The sequence below is a fragment of the Eschrichtius robustus genome, chromosome 16 (genome assembly GCF_028021215.1).
Source record: "Eschrichtius robustus isolate mEscRob2 chromosome 16, mEscRob2.pri, whole genome shotgun sequence".
Taxonomy (NCBI): domain Eukaryota; kingdom Metazoa; phylum Chordata; class Mammalia; order Artiodactyla; family Eschrichtiidae; genus Eschrichtius; species Eschrichtius robustus.
This window is the reverse complement of record NC_090839.1, coordinates 11,907,027-11,925,818: the sequence shown is the minus strand read 5'-3', so window position 1 is coordinate 11,925,818 and position 18,792 is coordinate 11,907,027. Positions and strand designations below refer to the sequence as shown.

At 43.1% G+C, this 18,792-nt stretch overlaps 1 protein-coding gene across 3 annotated transcripts in view; it reads left to right on the top strand.

Annotated features, from left to right (window-relative positions):
- The first annotated feature begins 1,282 nt into the window (after positions 1 to 1,282).
- Positions 1,283 to 18,792, top strand: part of SLC9A8 (solute carrier family 9 member A8) — a 72,551-nt gene continuing 55,041 nt past the window's right edge. For 2 of the 3 annotated variants that reach the window (XR_011070537.1, XM_068525170.1), the window contains exons 1-4: positions 1,283 to 1,368; positions 1,807 to 1,961; positions 3,265 to 3,443; positions 9,117 to 9,197. Coding sequence is in view for 2 of the 3 variants with exons in the window: in XM_068525170.1 (XP_068381271.1) it covers positions 1,927 to 1,961; positions 3,265 to 3,443; positions 9,117 to 9,197 (295 nt within the window). In the remaining variant the exon portion in view is untranslated. The remainder of the gene's footprint in view (positions 1,369 to 1,806; positions 1,962 to 3,264; positions 3,444 to 9,116; positions 9,198 to 18,792) is intronic. The other variant, XM_068525171.1, reaches the window with a different exon arrangement.

The window sequence follows — 18,792 nt, the reverse complement described above, 5'->3', positions numbered from 1 at the left end:
TGCCAGATACTATTCCAGGCACTGGAGATAAAACAGAGAACAAGACTTCTGCATTCAGAAGTTTACATTCTCATGGGGAGAAGGACAATAAACGAATATATAAGTAAAACATGTACTATTAATATGTTCAGTGTTCTGGAGGGGAATAACAGAGGGAGGGGAAGAGGGCTTGGGTTTTAGACAAGGTGGTCAGAGAAGGTATAATGCACAAAAAAAGGGTAAACAAAAAGCCCGAAAGTGGGAAAGGTGGGAGCCAAGGGGCAACCTAGGAGCAGAGCATCCTTGACTAAGGGCTCAGCAAATACATGGGTGGAAGTGTTCCTGGTGTGTTTTAGGTACCCCGAGGAAGCCACTGTGACCATAGTGGAAAGTGTGCATAAGGAGAAGAGGGGATTGACCTCACGGGAGTAAGGGGACAGGGTTCAGTCTTGGAGATTCTCTAAGTTTTTTTTTTCCTCAGGTTGAGATTGGAAGCCAGTGTACATTTTGAGCAGCGGCGTGACTGCAGTTCAAAAGGATCACTGAGGCCAATGTGTGGAAAAGCTTAAAGAACAATAGCAGAGTCAGAAAGAGGGTTTAAGCAGCTATCACAGCTGCTGAGATACGATGGTTTCCACCAGGAAGGGAGGTAGCAGCAGAGGTGGTGTCAAACCCAAAGGCCTCATAACAGGGTACCAGCTCTCCCGATGGGGTTCTTCCTACCCCTCCAAGCTCACCTTGTTCTTTCCTGTATCCCCAACCCCACAGACCACTGCTAAGCTCATATAGGCGTCTAATGATTTGTTGAGACAATGAACAAATTAATGAATGATCTATCCCTAGATCATCATCACCTATTTTAACGATAGGCATATGGTCAGAACTCAATAAATGTTTACAGACAGAATACCGCACGATTCTGCAAAACCCAGGTGGCTAGGCCTCTTCACAGCTGGGGAAAACTGAGACTGAGGAAGTATACTCCTGGGGTCCCTCTGCACAGCTTACGCTAGACGCTTCCCTTCCAATTTTACCATGGCGAATTCCTGGACACTGAGAAGAAAGAGCTTGCTTTCAGGGTGAGTCACAGGGACCTCACAGGAGTTTCCCCCAAAACGTCCCTACCCTGTGGAAGGGAAAAACCGGAACCTCGTAGGGCCGTAAGGTCAAAAGACTCAGGCCAGAGCGATGCTCGGAACGTTCTCGGAGGACCTCCCACCCTCGGGCCATAGAGACGAAAGGGCAGAAGTGCCGCCCTTGCGCAGCCGAGATTCCGCCCCCCGTTCCGCGCCTCCAGCGGAAGCCGGAAGCAAAAGCGGGCCCTGCTAGCCCCGCGGCTCGGTGGTCTCGGAGGCTCCGCAGGATTGGGGAGAAGATGGCGGAAGAGGAGTGAGTGGGCTTTTCCTGGGCGGCGGAGGCGGCAGGGCTGGGCCCCATCGGGTGACTGCGAGCACCTCAGGCCGCCCTCCGGCCCCAGAAGGCGGAGCTCCTTGTGCTGGTTGGCCAGGACTGACCATGCCGGCGCCTGCGAGGAGGGCTGGAGGGACGGGCCTGGGCCGTGCAGCCTCCTTGAGGTTGGACCCTCTGGCTAGGGATCGGCTGCCCAGCGTAGGTCTCGAAAGCCGTCTTGCGGAAACCGCAAGTCAAATTTCACTTTCCCAGTTTTCGCATCCGCTGATTACGCAGCGCTTCGCCGCCCCCAGAAAGTCCCCCAGCCGCATCCCTTACGTAGCCAGTCACCTCCTCCATTGTAACGACTATTTTTCACATGTCTCCTTCAGTGAGTTTCATTTATTCGTTAACTGGTGGCCATCTACTCTATTTCAGGCCCTGGTCACATGGTAGTGAAGGAGGCCGACCAGGAGCCGCTCTCAGGGAGCTTCCATTCTAGTGGAAAAAGAAGACCATAAATAGACGAGATGATTTCATTGCTCTGGAGGAAGCGGAATGGTGTTGGCGTGTGGGAGGCTTCTCGGGAAGAGGTGATGTGCCACATGAAACTTTAGTGACCAGAAGGAGGGATAGGAGAGGAAAGAGCAGGTGCAAAATGCCAGGAGCAAGAAAGAGCCTAGTGCCTTTTTGAGGGACAGAAAGAACGGCAGGATGGCTGGAGTGTGGAGAGCAAGGGAGCTAACTGTACAAGATGAGATAAAGTGGGTGAAGGTGTCTCTGTCCTGGTGCTGCTGGGGAAGGACCACTCTTAGTCCATCTACATACCTGCCAGGCACAGTCTGTTGCGTGTTATAGGTGCCCCATCTGTGTTTGTGGAATGAGTATGTGAAAATGAACAAGGAACCAACCCCATGGTTGAAATTTGACTTCCTCACCTGACAACTTTTCATGTATGTCTTTTGGCCTGGTGGTCATTTCATTTGGTCACATTACTTATTGAGCATCTTCTCTGTCCCAGACACTAAATAGGGCCTCAGCAGTACAAAGCAAAAGAGGTGGTATGACTCAGTGATTTCAAGTTTGGACTCAAAGCTTGATTCTGCCACTGACTGATATTCGCCAAGTTATGCAACCTCTCCGAGCTTGTTATTCATGGGTAAAAAAGAGAAAGTAGTAGTGTCCACCTCAGGCTTATTATGCCTATTAAATGAGAGTTGGTATGTTACCTGGTTCCTGGATTGAAGCAGTACTCAAAAAAACATTAGCTGTTATAATCACAGTTACAATGATCATTATGTCAATATCATGCTAGTTTACAGTCCCAGCACAGTGTGAGGAGATAGTGTGAGGAACACAGCAGTAGCGTGGAAGAGGGTATTACAGAGGGGATTACATTTGGGCCTTTTGAACTCAGAGAAGGTTTTTGTAAAGTAGGGTAGAGCATTCCGACCAGATCAACAACTGGGCAAATTCAGTGGCTTCTTCAACTTGCAGGTACCATCCAAGGAAAAGAACGTAAACTGGAGAAATAAGGCACTTAGTAAATAATGTTGGACCTTGGAATATGATGAGACTCCAGTTTGCCTCCCTTTAAATCCCCCATTAAGTGCCAAAGAGCAGGCAGCATTTGATTCTACACCGGTCCTGATTTCCCCTTGTCCCTGTCCTCTAAGTGTTTGTGTTCAGAGTACCTGAGGCCACTGGTGCCCTCGTGCTGCAGCAGGCAGGAATCTTCCTAATCAGTTTCTCTCCGAGGCCTGCCTCTTGGTTGCAAGAGTTGTGAATCCCATAAAGCTCTGTGCCAAAGTTTTCTTGTCTGGTTTGTGCATGTGTTGATAATTCGGGGCCCTTTTTCCTTTGTCTAATTCCGCTGCTTTTTATGTTCTCCAACAGGTTCCCCAATACAACTCATGAAGGTTTCAACGTCACCCTTCACACCACCCTGGTGGTCACTACGAAACTGGTGCGCCCGACCCCTGCCAAGCCCATCCTCCCGGTGCAGACGGGGGAGCAGGCCCAGCAGGAGGAGCAGTCGAGCGGCATGACCATTTTCTTCAGCCTCCTCGTCCTAGGTGAACGCGGGTCCGCGGTGAATGCGTGCGGAAACGCCGTCATCTGGCACTTTGAGTGTCTGTGTGTGCTCTCTGTGTGGTTAACCCCGTGTCAGCCCCTGTTGACTTTGTCAAGTCTCCCTCCTGTTTGGTTTGCACTTCAAACGCTGAGGGTCAGCGATCAGTCGGTTCATAACATCATAAATCATAATGATTTTATAAAATCATTGGGCTGAGCAATTCTGAAGAGCCCTTTATATATCTTAGACATCCTTTGAAAGGAAGAAGTAAAGAATTCTTGCTCTAGAGAGAACCTTGAACATCTAGTTTAGTGTATTTCAGACTCTGCTCATGAGAGTCTGGGTGTGTGTGTGTGTGTTTCTGTGTAGGTGGTGGTGGGAGCAGGAGGTGAGGTGGGGCGTGAAATGGAAGAGCATCCAGCTTTCTGACCAGAGCAGCATTTTGTCCCTTGTACCCATTAGGCCTCCACGTAAAATTTTACTTAGTGAAGAGGTTTGCTGTGAGTAAAAGATGAGACACCCTTGCCCTAGAACCCTGTTTTCCTTAACTTCTGTCGTTCCCATTTACAAATGGTCATGACTTTTGCCATATCTGTGTACCACCTGTGCTGTTATTTACCTATATAATGTTTTTCTTTAAACAGATTTCACTCTCTCAAACTGAAAATCTCATTTTATTCAACTTCCTCCTTTAACAGGTGAAGAAATTTAGGCCCAGAGAGGTTAAGTTATTGACAGACCTGGTTTGGGGGAGACTAGAGGCTAATATCCAGGTTGCCAGACATCGGTCAAGAAGTTTAGATAAAAGGCAATAACTTAGCTGCCTCCCAGAGACTATGGACGGTAGATACCTGTTTTAGACCAGAAGACCCAGTTGAAACTACACAACCACTTTGGATCAGCTAAGGAAGAAATAGCTTCAAATATGACCCTCCAAACTCTTGTTTGAAGAGTGAAGTTAGAAGGTTTACATTTTCTGCTTCTCTTTAATGATACTGAGTCATATTTCTGATTAGATCTTTTCAGAAGAAAGGAAAGTACAAAAAAATGGAAAAGTGCAGAGTATTTCCATAGCCATAATAGATGGCTATTAGGACTGTTTTTTTGAGGAAAAGTGTAACTTCTTTCACATTTCTATTCAGACTCTGTTAATTAAATAATTTTAATAAGATACTAATTTTATTTAAAATCCCAGGACTCATCCTTGTCTTTCATAGTTTTTAAAAAACTTCTAAGTTGTATACTGAAAAAGTACACAAACCACAAGTGTACAATGTCCATTTAGATTTGATATGCCCAAATAATTTTTTACTCTTTCAGCGTAATTGAATTCTATTTCTTGGGGATTACTTTAACAATCAAGGAATCTTGGTTTCTTTTCTTTTCTCTTCCTTTTGTTACAGTAGTTGAATACAGAGAAGAAAAGCAGTTCTTTCCTTGATCAAGAAGTCTTTAGTACCTGAATCCTTAAACCTGAAAGAGTATTATTAGTCTATTTACATTGTTGTCAGCATGATATGTTAGGGAATACAAAAGGCAAGCCTTGGGGGAAAAAACTTCTGTTTTGTAATCACTTTTTTCACAGGAGGGTGAAAAAGATAAGACTTTCAAAGTAACTTTCAGGGTGTGGAGCGTCTAGGATTAGCTTGTGCTTGAGATCACAAAACAGGTTTTTATAATGTGCTTTTTAATCCAGACAGAATCCTGCCCACTTTTGGCCTCTTTGAGGCCAAAAAGGGCTGAACTGTATTTAGTAGTGCTGCATATTTCTATTGGATTGTCTTCTCTTCAAACAGATCATAAACCTACACTTTAGAGTCATACTGATGTCAGATGGTTTCTGTTTTCACCTAATCAGTTGATGAGTTGGTATCTCCACTTTTTATGTGTAGGTCAGCATGCATTAGCAGAGTGGAATGCTTTCTAAGTAAATTTGAAGGCATTTTTTTCCTCTGTTCTTGTATATCAACAAATTATTAAGTATCTTGTATATTTATTTGTGATTATATGTCCAAACAGTGTAAATCTGATAAAGAAAAAAAAAAAGGCTGTTAATAGGTAACTTGCCAGCTCACTAAATATTCACTAGTGAATTGAGGGAAATAGTCCATAGATTATTCTAGACTTCAGGAACTCATAACCTGGAACGGATTTAACCACTTTTGTTTACTATTTTAGTCAAGTCAAATGAAATTGTAACTTTTGTGTGGAAAGGATGCCAAAACTCTTGTTACTTTTGACTTTTAGAAGCTTGAAATCCGTTGAGTTACACTTAACCCTTGCTGATCTTTGACCCCACAGAGACAATAGTGAGTCATTATTATTGACTTAGAGTTAACTATTAGCATCATTTGACACATTTTATGGGCCATTAAATTTAATGGAGTTGTTAAAATTGACATGCCTATGTTTCAATATATTTTCTGTAATTAAAACTTCAGGCATGAAAAATTGGAAACACATTAACTTGTGTTACTCATACCCTCCGTATGACACAGAAGTTTTTGTCCCTTCTTGCTCTGTTTTTTCCCAAGTGTACTTGAAAACATGCACTTGTATGTGTATACATACATGTGTACATTCGTAAGCACATACACACCAACAGGCACATATAGTTTGGAGTTTGTTTTAATATAAGTGGGGTCCTATAACTTGCCTTTTCATCTCACAGAATGTCTTGGAGCTCTTTCCATGTTAGTCTTTTTGTATCTACCTCATTCTTTTTTTAAGAAAAAGGATGTGTATGTGGTAAAATAAACATAACATAAAATTTACCATTTCAAAGTGCACAATTTAGTGGCATTTAGTACATTCACAGTACTGGGCAACCATCACCATTATCTAGTTCTAGAATATTTTCATCACCCCAAAAGGAAACCCAGTTCCTATTAAAAGCAGTCCCTCCCCATTCCGTCCCCTCAGTCTCTGGTAAACACTTTTCTGCTGTCTCTAGGAATTTGCCTACTCAGAATATCTCATACAATTGGAACCATACAATATGTGGCCTTTTATGTCTGGCTTCTTTCACTTGGCATAATGTCTTCAAGCTTCATCCATGTTGTGGCATGTGTCAGAATTCCCTTCCTTTTTTTATGGCCGAATAATATTCCACATTATATTTATCCATTCATCACTTGATGGGCATTTGGGTTGTTTCCACCTTTTGGCTATTGTGAATAGTGCTGCTATGAACATTTTTGTACAGGTTTTTATGTGGGCATATGTTTTTATTTCTCTTGGGTACATACTTAGGAGTGGAATTGCTGGGTTAAGTGGTTACTGTATGTGTAACTTTCTCAGGAACTGCCAGACTTTTCCACAGAGGCTGCACCATTTTACATTCCCACCAGCAATGCACAAGGGTTCCAGTTTCTCTCCATCCTTGTCAACAACACTTGTTACATTGATTATAGCCATCCTAGTGGGTATGAAGTTTTATCTCATTGTGGTTTTGATTTGCATTTTTCTAATGATTAATGCTGATGAGCATCTTTTCATGTGCTTGTTGGCCATTTGCATCTCTTTAGAGAAATGTCAGTTTAAGTCTTTTGCCCATTTTAAAATTGTGTTGTCTTTTTGTTGTTGAGTTGTCAGAGTTCTATGTATACTCTGGACACTAGACCTTTATCAGACATATGACTTAAAAATATTTTCTCCGATTCTATGGGTTGTCTTTGCAGATCTCCTTCTTTTTATAGCTGAAGACCATTCCCTGGCATTGATCATTCTTATATGTAGCTCTCTCCATTGATAGAGTTTTCTCTTTTGCTCTTAAAGCTGCAAATTGTGTGATTTATGAGAATAAACTGTAAACTTTTTTCATCCAGCTTGGTGCAAAGAAAGCAGAAACTGATTCCACTCCTTAGATCAATTTTCTGTCTACTTATGTGCTTACCTGCCTGCCTTTTTAGGCAATAGGCGTTCTCATTGTTTTCATGTACTAATGCATTGGAACTTTTTTCTTGCTCTTAGTATTTAATGTAGGATTTTTCTAACTAGGCTAAATATTTATAATAAAATAACACCACAGATTGATAGCTTAGAGCACAGAATGAAAGGACGACAAAATTTCTGTATTTACAGCTGTTTCCTTTCTCTGGCCACCTGGTGCTTCTTGGTGGGACTAAAGATAATCTAATTTGTCAGTGTGGGCTCTGAGGGTGGCCAGTTCACAGCCGTGCAGATTGTTTAAACATTTCCTTTTACAAAAAAAAAAAAAAAAAAAAAAAGGCAACACATTTATTTTTAGTACTATCAAGGTAATACTTTGATTGATGAGATGGCATACCACCTAGGTGCCTAGTAAGAGAAAAAGACATGCATACTAACATTTGGGTCTTGAAATTACATTTAGGAGTTATTTATGCAAAAGTGTGCTTTTTTATTTTGGTTCAGAAATATGTATTCCTTTCAAATAGTTTTACATCTTCTTGTTTCTTTTCTTTCATGACAATGCCCCTGTGAGGAAAGTCAGATGTTATTCTTATTTTGCTGGTTGAAGAATGAAGACCGCAGGGAGGGAGGTGGTGGGTGCCCAGGATTAAGGGCACAGGGTTGGAATTAAGCTCAACCCTGCCGCGCCTACCAGCGGTGGGACCTCTCTAAGCCTCGGCTTTTATCTTTAATCAGAGGAGGTAGTGGTGATAACAGTTCATTCAAAGGGGGTGTTGAGGGTCAAATGAGACAGCATTGGGGAAGTGCTCGGGGCAGTGCCTGGCTCATGGGAAGCCCTCAACCAGTGGGAGCCCCAGTACCCATCTGGGGAGCAAGCACCCCATCTTCAGGTCTCTGATGCTCTTATCACCAAACCAATATTACCTTTGTTCTGTTTTTTAAAAACACCCTCACTTCCTTCTGCCTTAAAAGAGATCCTGTGGTGGCAAGATACTTTGTGTCAACATATATTCTGTTGCAGCTCTAGTTGCATAAAAGTGATTGATTTCATTGACTTCCTCCTCACCACTGAGGATCATTTCTCAGAATCAGGGAAATTTGAATAATTTTAAATGGTTGTATAAGGTTTACAGCTTAGAATAGAGGTGGATGTCTGTTGCTCTTTCAACAACTGGAAAACAAACTAGTTCAGGCATGTAAAGAAATAACGGAGAAAATGTAATGAACACCATGCATCTACCTCCAGGTTAAGAAATAAGAAATTGAAAATACAGCTGAAGTTTACTGTGTCATTGTCAGTTGTGCATTTCCCTGACAGCCTCCTAGAAATAACCCCTGCCTTGGACTTGGTGTTTATCATTCAAAGTTGGGCTGTTTTCTAGGGGCAGGACAGGAATAAAGACGCAGACGTAGAGAATGGACTTGAGGACATGGGGAGGGGGAAAGGTAAGCTGGGGCGAAGTGAGAGAGTGGCATGGACTTATGTAAACTACCAAATGTAAAATAGATAGCTAGTGGGAAGCAGCTGCATAGCATAGGGAGATCAGCTCGGTGCTTTGTGACCACCTAGAGGGGTGGAATAGGGAGGGTGGGAGGGAGACACACGAGGGAGGAGATATGGGGATATATGTATACGTATAGCTGATTCACTTTGTTATAAAGCAGGAACTAACACACCATTGTAAAGCAATTATACTCCAATAAAGATGTTAAAAAACTAATAAATAAAATAAAAAAACAAAGTTGGGCTGTTTTAACAATGTCTTATTTTTTCCCACAGCTATCTGCATCATATTGGTGCATCTACTGATCCGATACAGATTACATTTCCTGCCAGAGAGCGTTGCTGTTGTCTCTTTAGGTAAGTGCTTATTGATGATCCTATAATAAAAGCACTAACTATACCACTTTTTGAGTGCCTCCAACGTGCTAGGAACCACAAGAGACGTGGTGTATACCTGATCTCATTTCATTGTCACTGCAAGCTGCCATGAGGGTGTTATGATCCCATTTTACAGATGAGGACACTGGGGGCTCAGAGAGGGGTGATGACCTCCTAAAGGTCATATAGAAGCCCCTCTATCCAACTTGAGAGCCCTTTCTACTTCTAGAACCACCCTCAGGGCACATCCAAAGCTTTTATCCGTTTATTATATTGTAGTTACTTTATTTCTAGTTTCAAGCTGCCTACCAACGATATATTTTTTTTTCTTATCACCACTGCTTTATAAGTTAATTTTATATATAAAATTATATATAGTTTATAAGTTTTCTTTGCCTTGTAGATCTGATTTAGTATATTTAGAAATTCTTTCCCAATATAGCGATGGTTTAGGTTAGCTTTATAAATGAACATTCACACTGTTCATTCTAAGGTCTCCTACTAGGCTGTGCTGTCACTCGACTAAGGCGAATAATTGACAGTTAATTCATAGAATCACTGAATTTTACAGCCGGAAGAGGCTCTCACTTTAAGGTTTAGGATGGAGGAATGGCTCACTTTAATGTCAGTCAGATCTAAGGTCTTCAGAGAGCATTCCATTCTACCTCACTTACATTTCCCTCTTTTGTTTCCTGTGGCAATTAACTGTTAAGATAATTAGCCTCTATTTAGAATGTATGAATCACTGTAATCACAGCTGACCTCACATGTAAGTTCATTGAAGTGGTTAATGAAGCAGGGACCGTACTTTTCAGTAAGTATTAAAATCCAGATCGGTGGGGAAGCTTAAGGGATAGTAAATAGGGTTTCACTAAGGTCAGCCAAAGCTTTCATCAGCTTATTATATTGTAGTTACTTTTACTAGTTTCCACTTGCCTACTGATGATATTTAATTTTCCTTATCACCACTGGTGCTTTATAAGTTAATTTTCTTTGCCTTAGATCTGGTTTAGTATAGTATTTAGTATTTTTCGCAGTATAGCAATGGTTTAGGTTAGCTTTAGAAATGAATGATCAGACTCTGTTCATTCTCCTTCCCCTACCAGTACCAGCATTCCTACTACTCTGTTTCAACCCCTCCTATATTTTCCCTGGACTTCCCAGTACTACTAAGTGCCAGGTTCTGGCCTATGAGCTTTCACATTGCCATCTCATTTGAGTCCCGTAACCCCCAGGTGATGCCATATTTTAAGGAAGATGTACCACTGGATAATTTTGATCTTCAGTAAAGAGTTAGAAATCGATTTTACTCAGAGTTCCTGCTCTCTGTTGAGCAGGCTCTTCAGCTACACATCCTGGCAGATTCTAACAAACTTAGTTTACAAGAGCCTTAGAGCTCTAAGAAGAGGAGGATCATTTGTTAACATTCCTTTCCTGATATTAGGCACCTCGAAAATAACCTATATAGCTAATACCTATTATTCTGGGGCATTCAGTAAAGACTTAAAAAGCCACTGCAAGGAAGTTACAGTTTTGTTGTCAGTTTACCTAGTTTCTTAAGAATAAGACCTATAGTTGGTGTGTATTTAGGTATTGTGCACATGGAAATTTAAGTGGTGGTTAATTTGGTTTGGAATGTCAGGTTCCTCACTATCTCTTGAATGTTTCAGTAACTGCGGGTCACTGAACACCAGTGCTTGTACAAGGACTTAGAGCGACATTGTTGTATGCATACCTAAGAGCCATTTCCCCCTCCATGAAAACAGAACCCTCGCTTTGACCCAGTGTCTTGCCACAGTGTGCTCAAGGAAGGTGGGCCCCTCCTCCAGGTCAAGATTGGTTTTCGCTATCGTGATAATTGTTTCAAAGGGGTGGAGGCAGCAGGCAGTGTGAAACCCAGGTCTGGCCAGTGAGACCAAGGGGAAGTTGCTGGGGTGAGGAGTTTTGGAAACATTTTTCCTCTCTGATAAAAAGAGAAATTTCCCCTTCCTTTGATGCTGTTGTATGAGGATGTGATGCCAGGAGCACTGGTAGCCATCTTGCAATCACTGTGGCTCAAAGACAAAAGCCAGAATGCTGAGGCTTGCCAAGGGGACAGATGGGAAGCCCAGATTCTTGACTGCACTGTTGTTTTGTAGAATTGATAGCCCTGAAACTACCTATCTCAGAGCTGCCTGTTACATGAGATAATAAACATCCATTGTTTAAGCCGTTTTTAGTCAGGTGTTCTTTTACTTGCAGAGGAAAACATCTTAACTGATATAGGACTCTTTCCATTCAATGGACAAAATCAATTCAAAATGATTCAAAGAAAACAGATATTGGTGTGGGTGGAGTTGCACACCCATTGGCTCATGGCACCAAAAAAGCTACAGGTGGTGCCAGCTTCAGACTTCGCTGGATCAAGTCTCCTGGACTCAAGTTTTTCTCCATTCTCAACAGTGCTTCCCTTTGTTTTGGCTTCACTCTCAGGCGGGCTCTCTCCACATGGTAAGACTTGACAGCTTCAGGCTTGCTCTCCTTACAGTAGCAGTCACGGTGGGAAAGGTGGCCTCCTCTTCTCCCTGGTTCCACCAGAAGTTGTAGGATGAAGTCTGACCAAATGGCCACCCCAGAACTGGACATGGAGTGGAGCAATGCTGGGGGTCAGCAAAGGCTGTCGGTCCACAAGGTTTCTTTCTTCGCTGATGTTGCACAAATAACTGTAGCCTATACAGCTAGGGCTTGGGAGTGGGTGATGGAAAGTCAGTCTTGCTTTCAGTACTTATTTGCTAACTCAGGTGATTGGAATACTAAGAGCACTTCTAGGGAGAGTACTGGGGTCCAGAATGGATTTTTTGGTATATTAGAGGACACTTGGTTAGAATTTAGAAACGCTGACAAAGCTATCAAAGTAGTTCTGTATGTCATAAAGCTATGTAAATGGAAGGAAAACTTTTTTCTCCTACTGGAGTGAAGTGTAACAAAATATTGAGATATCCACCGTTTCAAGAATTTCCAACTTTTGTGCCAAAAAAGAATCTAGATGAAGCTGCCAGAGAAAATGGGGTTTTCATTCTTTCAGGGGTAAGTTTTCCTAGCCTACTTTTTCTAACCAGAAGTTACTTTTTAGTCCACAGTCATTTAGAGATACTGTTGGCCTTTTGTGTTAAGCATTCAGAGTTCCTAAGAAATCGTAGGTATAGAAGAGCACTATCTGTACTCAAAAAGCACATTTCCGCGCTTCTGTTTTACTGTATTTTCAAATGAATCGAGACTTTTTTCATTCTTTATAAAAACATAGTATCAACATGAAGTTCTAAAGCTATTTCCTTGGCCCTTGTTCAAAGCTTTCAGATACTTTCTATACTTAGGGAATTCTGTAGTTCGGGCCTTTTAAAAATATGTATATATATTTTTTCACACTTAGCTATAAAGAAGAAAAACCCTTTTCATTGACAACCAGCTCTTTTTATCATGCTTCCTTCTCTTCCAAACCATGTGTAGATGCACAAATGTCCATCAGATGACTTGACTTGGTTTGAGTTTGAATCATTTTTTGTGTTCTTCACTTTTTACTGTTCTTTCCATGTATTAGTAAAGTTCACATATTTATTTTTATTGGCCATATAGTGCTGATTCACTGTTCATATATTTTGGGCTGAAATTGGTAAGGAGTGAAAATGAAATAGTTGTACTGCCTACTGTCCTCTGTTGTATATAGCAAAAATAGGAGTAAATTTTTTTTTCATAGTCATACTTTATCGTAGAGTGAGGAAAGGCCTGAATGGGGTTAAGAATGGAATTTGACTACAAATGCCAGGGTTTAGCCTGAATACTGCTGATAGTTAGAAAAACCGTATTTTAACTTGTAACTGGATTTGATTGAATCATTGAATAAATAGGAATATACAAATGTGCTTCCTTGTCATAACCTGCTTAACTATGTTTGTGCTTTTAGTTATATTAACTCCTTGTTTTGACTAAAGGATTAAAAATTTTTTTTTTAAGAGTAGGGCTCTTTTTGTCAATGGGGGTTTTGAGTGGAAGACAATGAAAAAAAATCACTCAGTTCCTGAGTTGTTGACTGAAGGTAATTCTGGAAAAAAGCATATATAGTGATTATATTCTAATTGTACTTAAGTTCTAAAAACGGTTTTTTTAGAGAAAACCTAAAGCAAGAATCCTGACTGTAACTAACAGCTTTCCTGACGTTTTAGACTGTGAGAGTCCAATTGTGATGCAGCTTGAGCTGTCCCACGGGTAACTCTCCCTGAATCTCAGGTACTTTGATTTTTATTAGAGAAGAAACAGGCATTCATTTGTTGGCATTAGAGTAGCTGTCTCAGAGGTAGAGGCCAAAATTGGTTGTCACATTGACAAAATGATCACATTAGACTCTAAGGATTTTCCGGGCTGTCGCATTCCAAGGAAGAGTGCTAGCGCAGACTTTTAGCCTCTGTGTTTCTGGAAACATGGCTCAGAGGTGACAATTTATTCTTGGAACGTCTTGTTGCTCTTTAGCTGCCATTAGCTAAATGTGTGCTCTGTGTGTAATAGTGCATGCTTTTGCCTGGAGTCTTGCTCTGATTCTCCTTAGTTTTATGGTCATCTGCTCTTGGCTCAGCATTTTTTCATCTTAAAGTTGTATTTTATACTTAAATCTTTTAGCTATGTCAGAATAGTGAAGTAGTCTAAACTTTCAAGGAAGAAAGGTTGTTAAAGGATTTGCATTTGGAAACTTGCTACATCTGGGCTGATTTCTATAAATTTCCTCTTTCGCCACATAAATGTTCTCAACAGAATAGAAAGGAATAACATTCCACTGAAAAAGTAAGCCACTTAAAAACAAAATATATGAACAACATTTCCCCAGAAAACAGACAGACAGCTCTGAGGTCCTGATTCTCATCTTCCTGGAAGCTCTTCTGTCTTTCAGAATACTATCTTTGGAGTATCTATTTTAGTATAGGTAGCAGCATCAAGGACTGGAACTTCAAAATCACCTTATTATAGCATAAGTGATTCTATGATTATAGCTAAGAAAACGTGCTAACAATATTTTAAAGTATTTTCAAAAAATCATTTGTGGTTAAAAACATATTACATAAGTAATTATATTCCTTTCTGCCCTATCATGTAGTAGCAGGGCTGTCTCCTCATGGTAATCAGGGTTAGTCACCCCTGCCAACGTGGTAACCTGTTTCTAGGCCTGCTGGTCTGTTGGCACAAAGAGCCCAAAGTGACCAGGCGGCAGCCGTTGTAACTCTTACTATGTGAACTGTGGTGGAAATGTCCCCTTCTGGGGGCCAGGTTCTTTCAACCCACCGAGCCTAAAGTTTCAGGCTAAGGAAGCAGAAATCCTCCAAGCAGGAATCCCCACTCTTAAGTGAGTCCCTGAGAGTGATGGTGAGTGGTGTACCCATTGTGTGCTGTACCCATGCTTGCCTGTTGGGGATGTACCACCCTATAATGGCCACTGGTTTCAGGAGTATACCGCACCCTGGAGGAGCGCGCCGTTCCTCACAATATGTCACCTCCAAGCTGGTGCATCAGCTCCATTTTTTTTTTTTTTTTTTTTTATTTATTTTTGGCTGCGTTGGGTCTTCGTTGCCGCGCGCGGGCTTTCTCTAGTTGCGGCGAGCGGGGGCTGCTCTTCGTTGCAGCGCGCGGGCTTCTCATTGTGGTGGCTCCTCTTGTTGCAGAGCACGGGCTCTAGGGTGCGCGGGCTCAGTTGCTCCGCAGCATGTGGGATCTTCCCGGACCGGGGCTCGAACCCGTGTCCCCTGCATTGGCAGGCGGATTCTTAACCACTGCGCCACCGGGGAAGCCCCTCAGCTCCATTTTTAAGAGGCCATTTACCACTCTGGCTGGCTGGCAGTTTCTGGATAGGACGGTGTGGTGTCCATGTCTCATGCCCACTTCTGCACCTCCTTTGCCATAAAGTGAGTCTCTTGGTTTGACATGTTGTTGACATATTGTTATGCAGTATCCCACTTTGGTGGCTCAGACACTTATGGACCCTGCCTGGGATGGTGGTGCTAGCATACGTGTCAGCCTCAGTCAGAATGAATTGCTGCCCTTTCCAGGATGGAAGGGATCTGATGTAATTGAGTTGCCATCATGCAGCTGGCTGGTCTTCTCAAGGGATGGTACCACACCAGGTGATGAGTGTTGATCTCTGTGGCTCTCCAGTCATACATTCAGCAGTGGCCATGGCTACAGAGCAGCCTTGGTGAGAGGGAGTTCATGCCGTAGGGGCCCTGCACAGCTTCCATGTCTGCCATCATGGCTACTGTGCTCATGAGCCCAGTGCATAGACACTGAAGTGGCCAACATCAGAGGCTGGCCGAGTGTTTCATGAACCACGCGTGGGTTTTTTTTTTCTCCTCTGTCAGCTGGTCTTAAAGAGCTCCCCATGAGGCCGTATGTAGGAGCTGAGCTGAGAGAGAGATGTTGCTGTAACAGCTGAAGATGACATAGAGGTCTGGGCCACAAGTAAAGCATACTTGTGCCTTTTAGATCGGCACAAGTCTGATCGCTAATGTAACACTTCCATCTTAAAATGGATTGCTCCTGGGCCCACCCAGCCTGACAGTAGGTATGGCAACCCAACTTATGAAAGATGATTCTGGCCACCTGGGCACTTGACGTTCCATGCTCAGATGCTCTGTCTCTACCACGGCCCAATAACATGCCAGGAGCTTTTTCGTGTTTTTCCCTTGGGAGTTTTTTGAGTGGTATATGTGTCTCTTCTGCAAATGGCACGACCTTGCTCCAGAGCCCTCTATCTATACCCTCCTATTGGGGCTTGCCAGCCTCCCTTCCTACCAGATACTTCCAGTTCCATGGGGTCCGCCAGATCGTATGGCGAAAACAGCAGAGCTGCTTGAATTGCAGCTAACTGTTTTGGGCCTCACTCAAAACCATCAGTCTCTCAAAATCCAATAAATGGGTTGAAGTGTTGAATAGTTTTCTCAAGTATGGAATATATTGCCTCCAAAACCTGGAGAAGGCCTACCAAGCATTGTGCTTCTTTATTACAGTAGAAGGGGCAGACCTTTTCCATTACTTGGAGGCAGTGTCTTGGTGTGCTTCAGACCACTTGACCCCTGAATACTTCCCAGATGGGCAGGCCCCTGAAACTCTATCCTCTGAAGCATACGTGTCTTACCAAGACGTCTCCTCGCCACTTCATGCTTGTCGCTATACATTAGCATGATGTCAGTAGTGGAGCAGTGTATTGTCCTGTGGAACGTCCATATGGTCTGTGTCCTTGGGGACTGTATTATGCAGGAAGCAGTAGTTAACCTAAGGCACTTGCCTCATTTGGGGCATCTGTGTAATCTTGAAATAACCTGGGAGCTCTGTATTCCAACGGGGTGGTAGGGACCACTTCTGCAGGCCTAGAAGGTCCACGGGAACCTGAGGGTTAAAGGTGCTCATGTGCATCTCCCTAGGCACCCCTATCCCATGTCTGAGCCCCACTTCTTCCTTATCAGGGCCCTGCTAGGAGAAGGCATAGGAAATTTATCATCTTGAGTTCAGCATTCTCTGAAGATCTGCCACTTGTGCGGTTAAGACCCGTGCCCGGTCTTCAGCTCTAGAGGCCCGCCAGCTGCAGGAGATGACAGTCTGTTTCACTGCTGCCAAGGAGGCCCTCTGACTCTCACCGTTTGCTTTAAGTTGGTGGCTGTTCGGGCCTTTTGTTTTCTTTTTTCAGAGCATTGGTGGCACTCAGCAACAACCACAATTCCACTTTTCTTACAGTTATTATTTCCGTCATAACCTCTTTAACAACAGAGATACTGCATGAGCCCTTGCCTCCTCCACCAGTGTCCCGACCCAGTCTGCCACAAGTGAAAGTCTTAGCAGTGGCACTGCTACCCCCGGGGAGGGGCTAGCAGTATTTTACCTCCAGTGTTGGGATCCTCTTTGCCCGGAAGCTGCTGAGTGGTCCAACTCCAGAACCCCATCCTCGAGTTTGCTTCCTTTGACCACTCCACTCCTGGAACCAGTGGTCTTAGGTTGGCTCCCTAAAAGCAGAATCTGAGACAGGGGTTTGGGGACAGGTAATGTATTGAGGGGTGCTCTTCAAGAGCAAATCTGTAACGGAGGGAATCAACAAGACCAGGGAAGGAGAAAGCCAAACGGTGGGTGTGATCTCAGGGTAGGCCTAGCCTAGCCTCAGTAGGAGGGCTCTGGGGCAAGAACGCCAAGCAGAGTCTGTCTCTCCTTAAATCAAGGGAGTGGGACTTCTGGACCCCCATCAGTTAGTCAGTGGCTATGAGCTGGTGTGGGGCGGGCACAGCTTCCATGATGAGGTGCCTCTCGGCGGCTAAGGGCAGTTTTCTGGAGAAGGGGACAGCCGTGAGTGCCTAGCAGCCAACACGCACAGCAGCTCACACAGATGGGCCCAGGGAAGGGGAGGGGGCGAGCCTCACAGCATCTACCACAGAAGGCAGCTGACGAGCTCTTTACAAAATTAAAAATGCCTGTACCCTTGACCCAGCAGCCCCTCTGTCAGGAGTTTTGTCTGTGGATACGCTCACACATGTGGAATGATGTATTTACTCAGATGGCAATGGCAGTGATAGCAGAAGCCTGGAGAACACCTGAGCGCTCATTACAAGAGGACATATTGGATGGCACAGTGGAATACACTGCAGCCACTAACAAAACAAAAAGTGTGAGGAAGCTCTTTATGTGTTGATATGGAATAGTTTCTAAGAGGTAGTGGTAAGTAAAAAAAAAAATTCAGAATAGTGTAAATACTGTATTACCATTTGTTTTAAAATTTATTTTATATGTGCATGCATATGCATGTATATAATTTTAAACGTACAGACACTCTCAGCAGAAATGTGCAGTATAACCAAGAAACTGGTAACGTTGGTGGTCTCCGGGAAGGAGAAAAAAAACAAGAATGGGACAGAGACTTAAGTTTTCACTGCATACTCTCTTATACCTTTCAAATTTTGTACCATAGGCATCTGTTACATAATCAAGTAAAAAATAAAGTAATTCATTTTTTCACTTTTTTTTTTTTTTAATTTATTTATTTTTGGCTGTGTTGGGTCTTCGTTGCTGTGCGAGGGCTTTCTCCAGTTGCGGCGAGCGGGGGCCACTCTTCATCGCAGTGCGTGGGCCTCTCACTATTGCGGCCTCTCGTTGCGGAGCACAGGCTCCAGACGCTCAGGCTCAGTAGTTGTGGCTCACGGGCCTAGTTGCTCCGCGGCATGTGGGATCTTCCCAGACCAGGGCTCGAACCCGTATCCCCTGCATTGGCAGGCAGATTCTCAACCACTGCGCCACCAGGGAAGCCCGAGTAATTCATTTTTAAAACAATTCTGGATCTGCTATTTACTAGCTCAGTGATGCTTGTCCTTAGCCTCGGTTTCCTTACCTGTAAAATGCAGGCGACAAAGCCTTCACTTCATAGGAGTGCAGATATTAAACAGGGCAATGCATAGAAATCACTTAGTATAATGCCTACCTGCTAAGTAATCAATAACTGTTAGCTGCTGCTATCAATATTATTATCATTTATATTATTATGGTTTATTACCTTGTAGGGTAATCATGAGAATGAGCT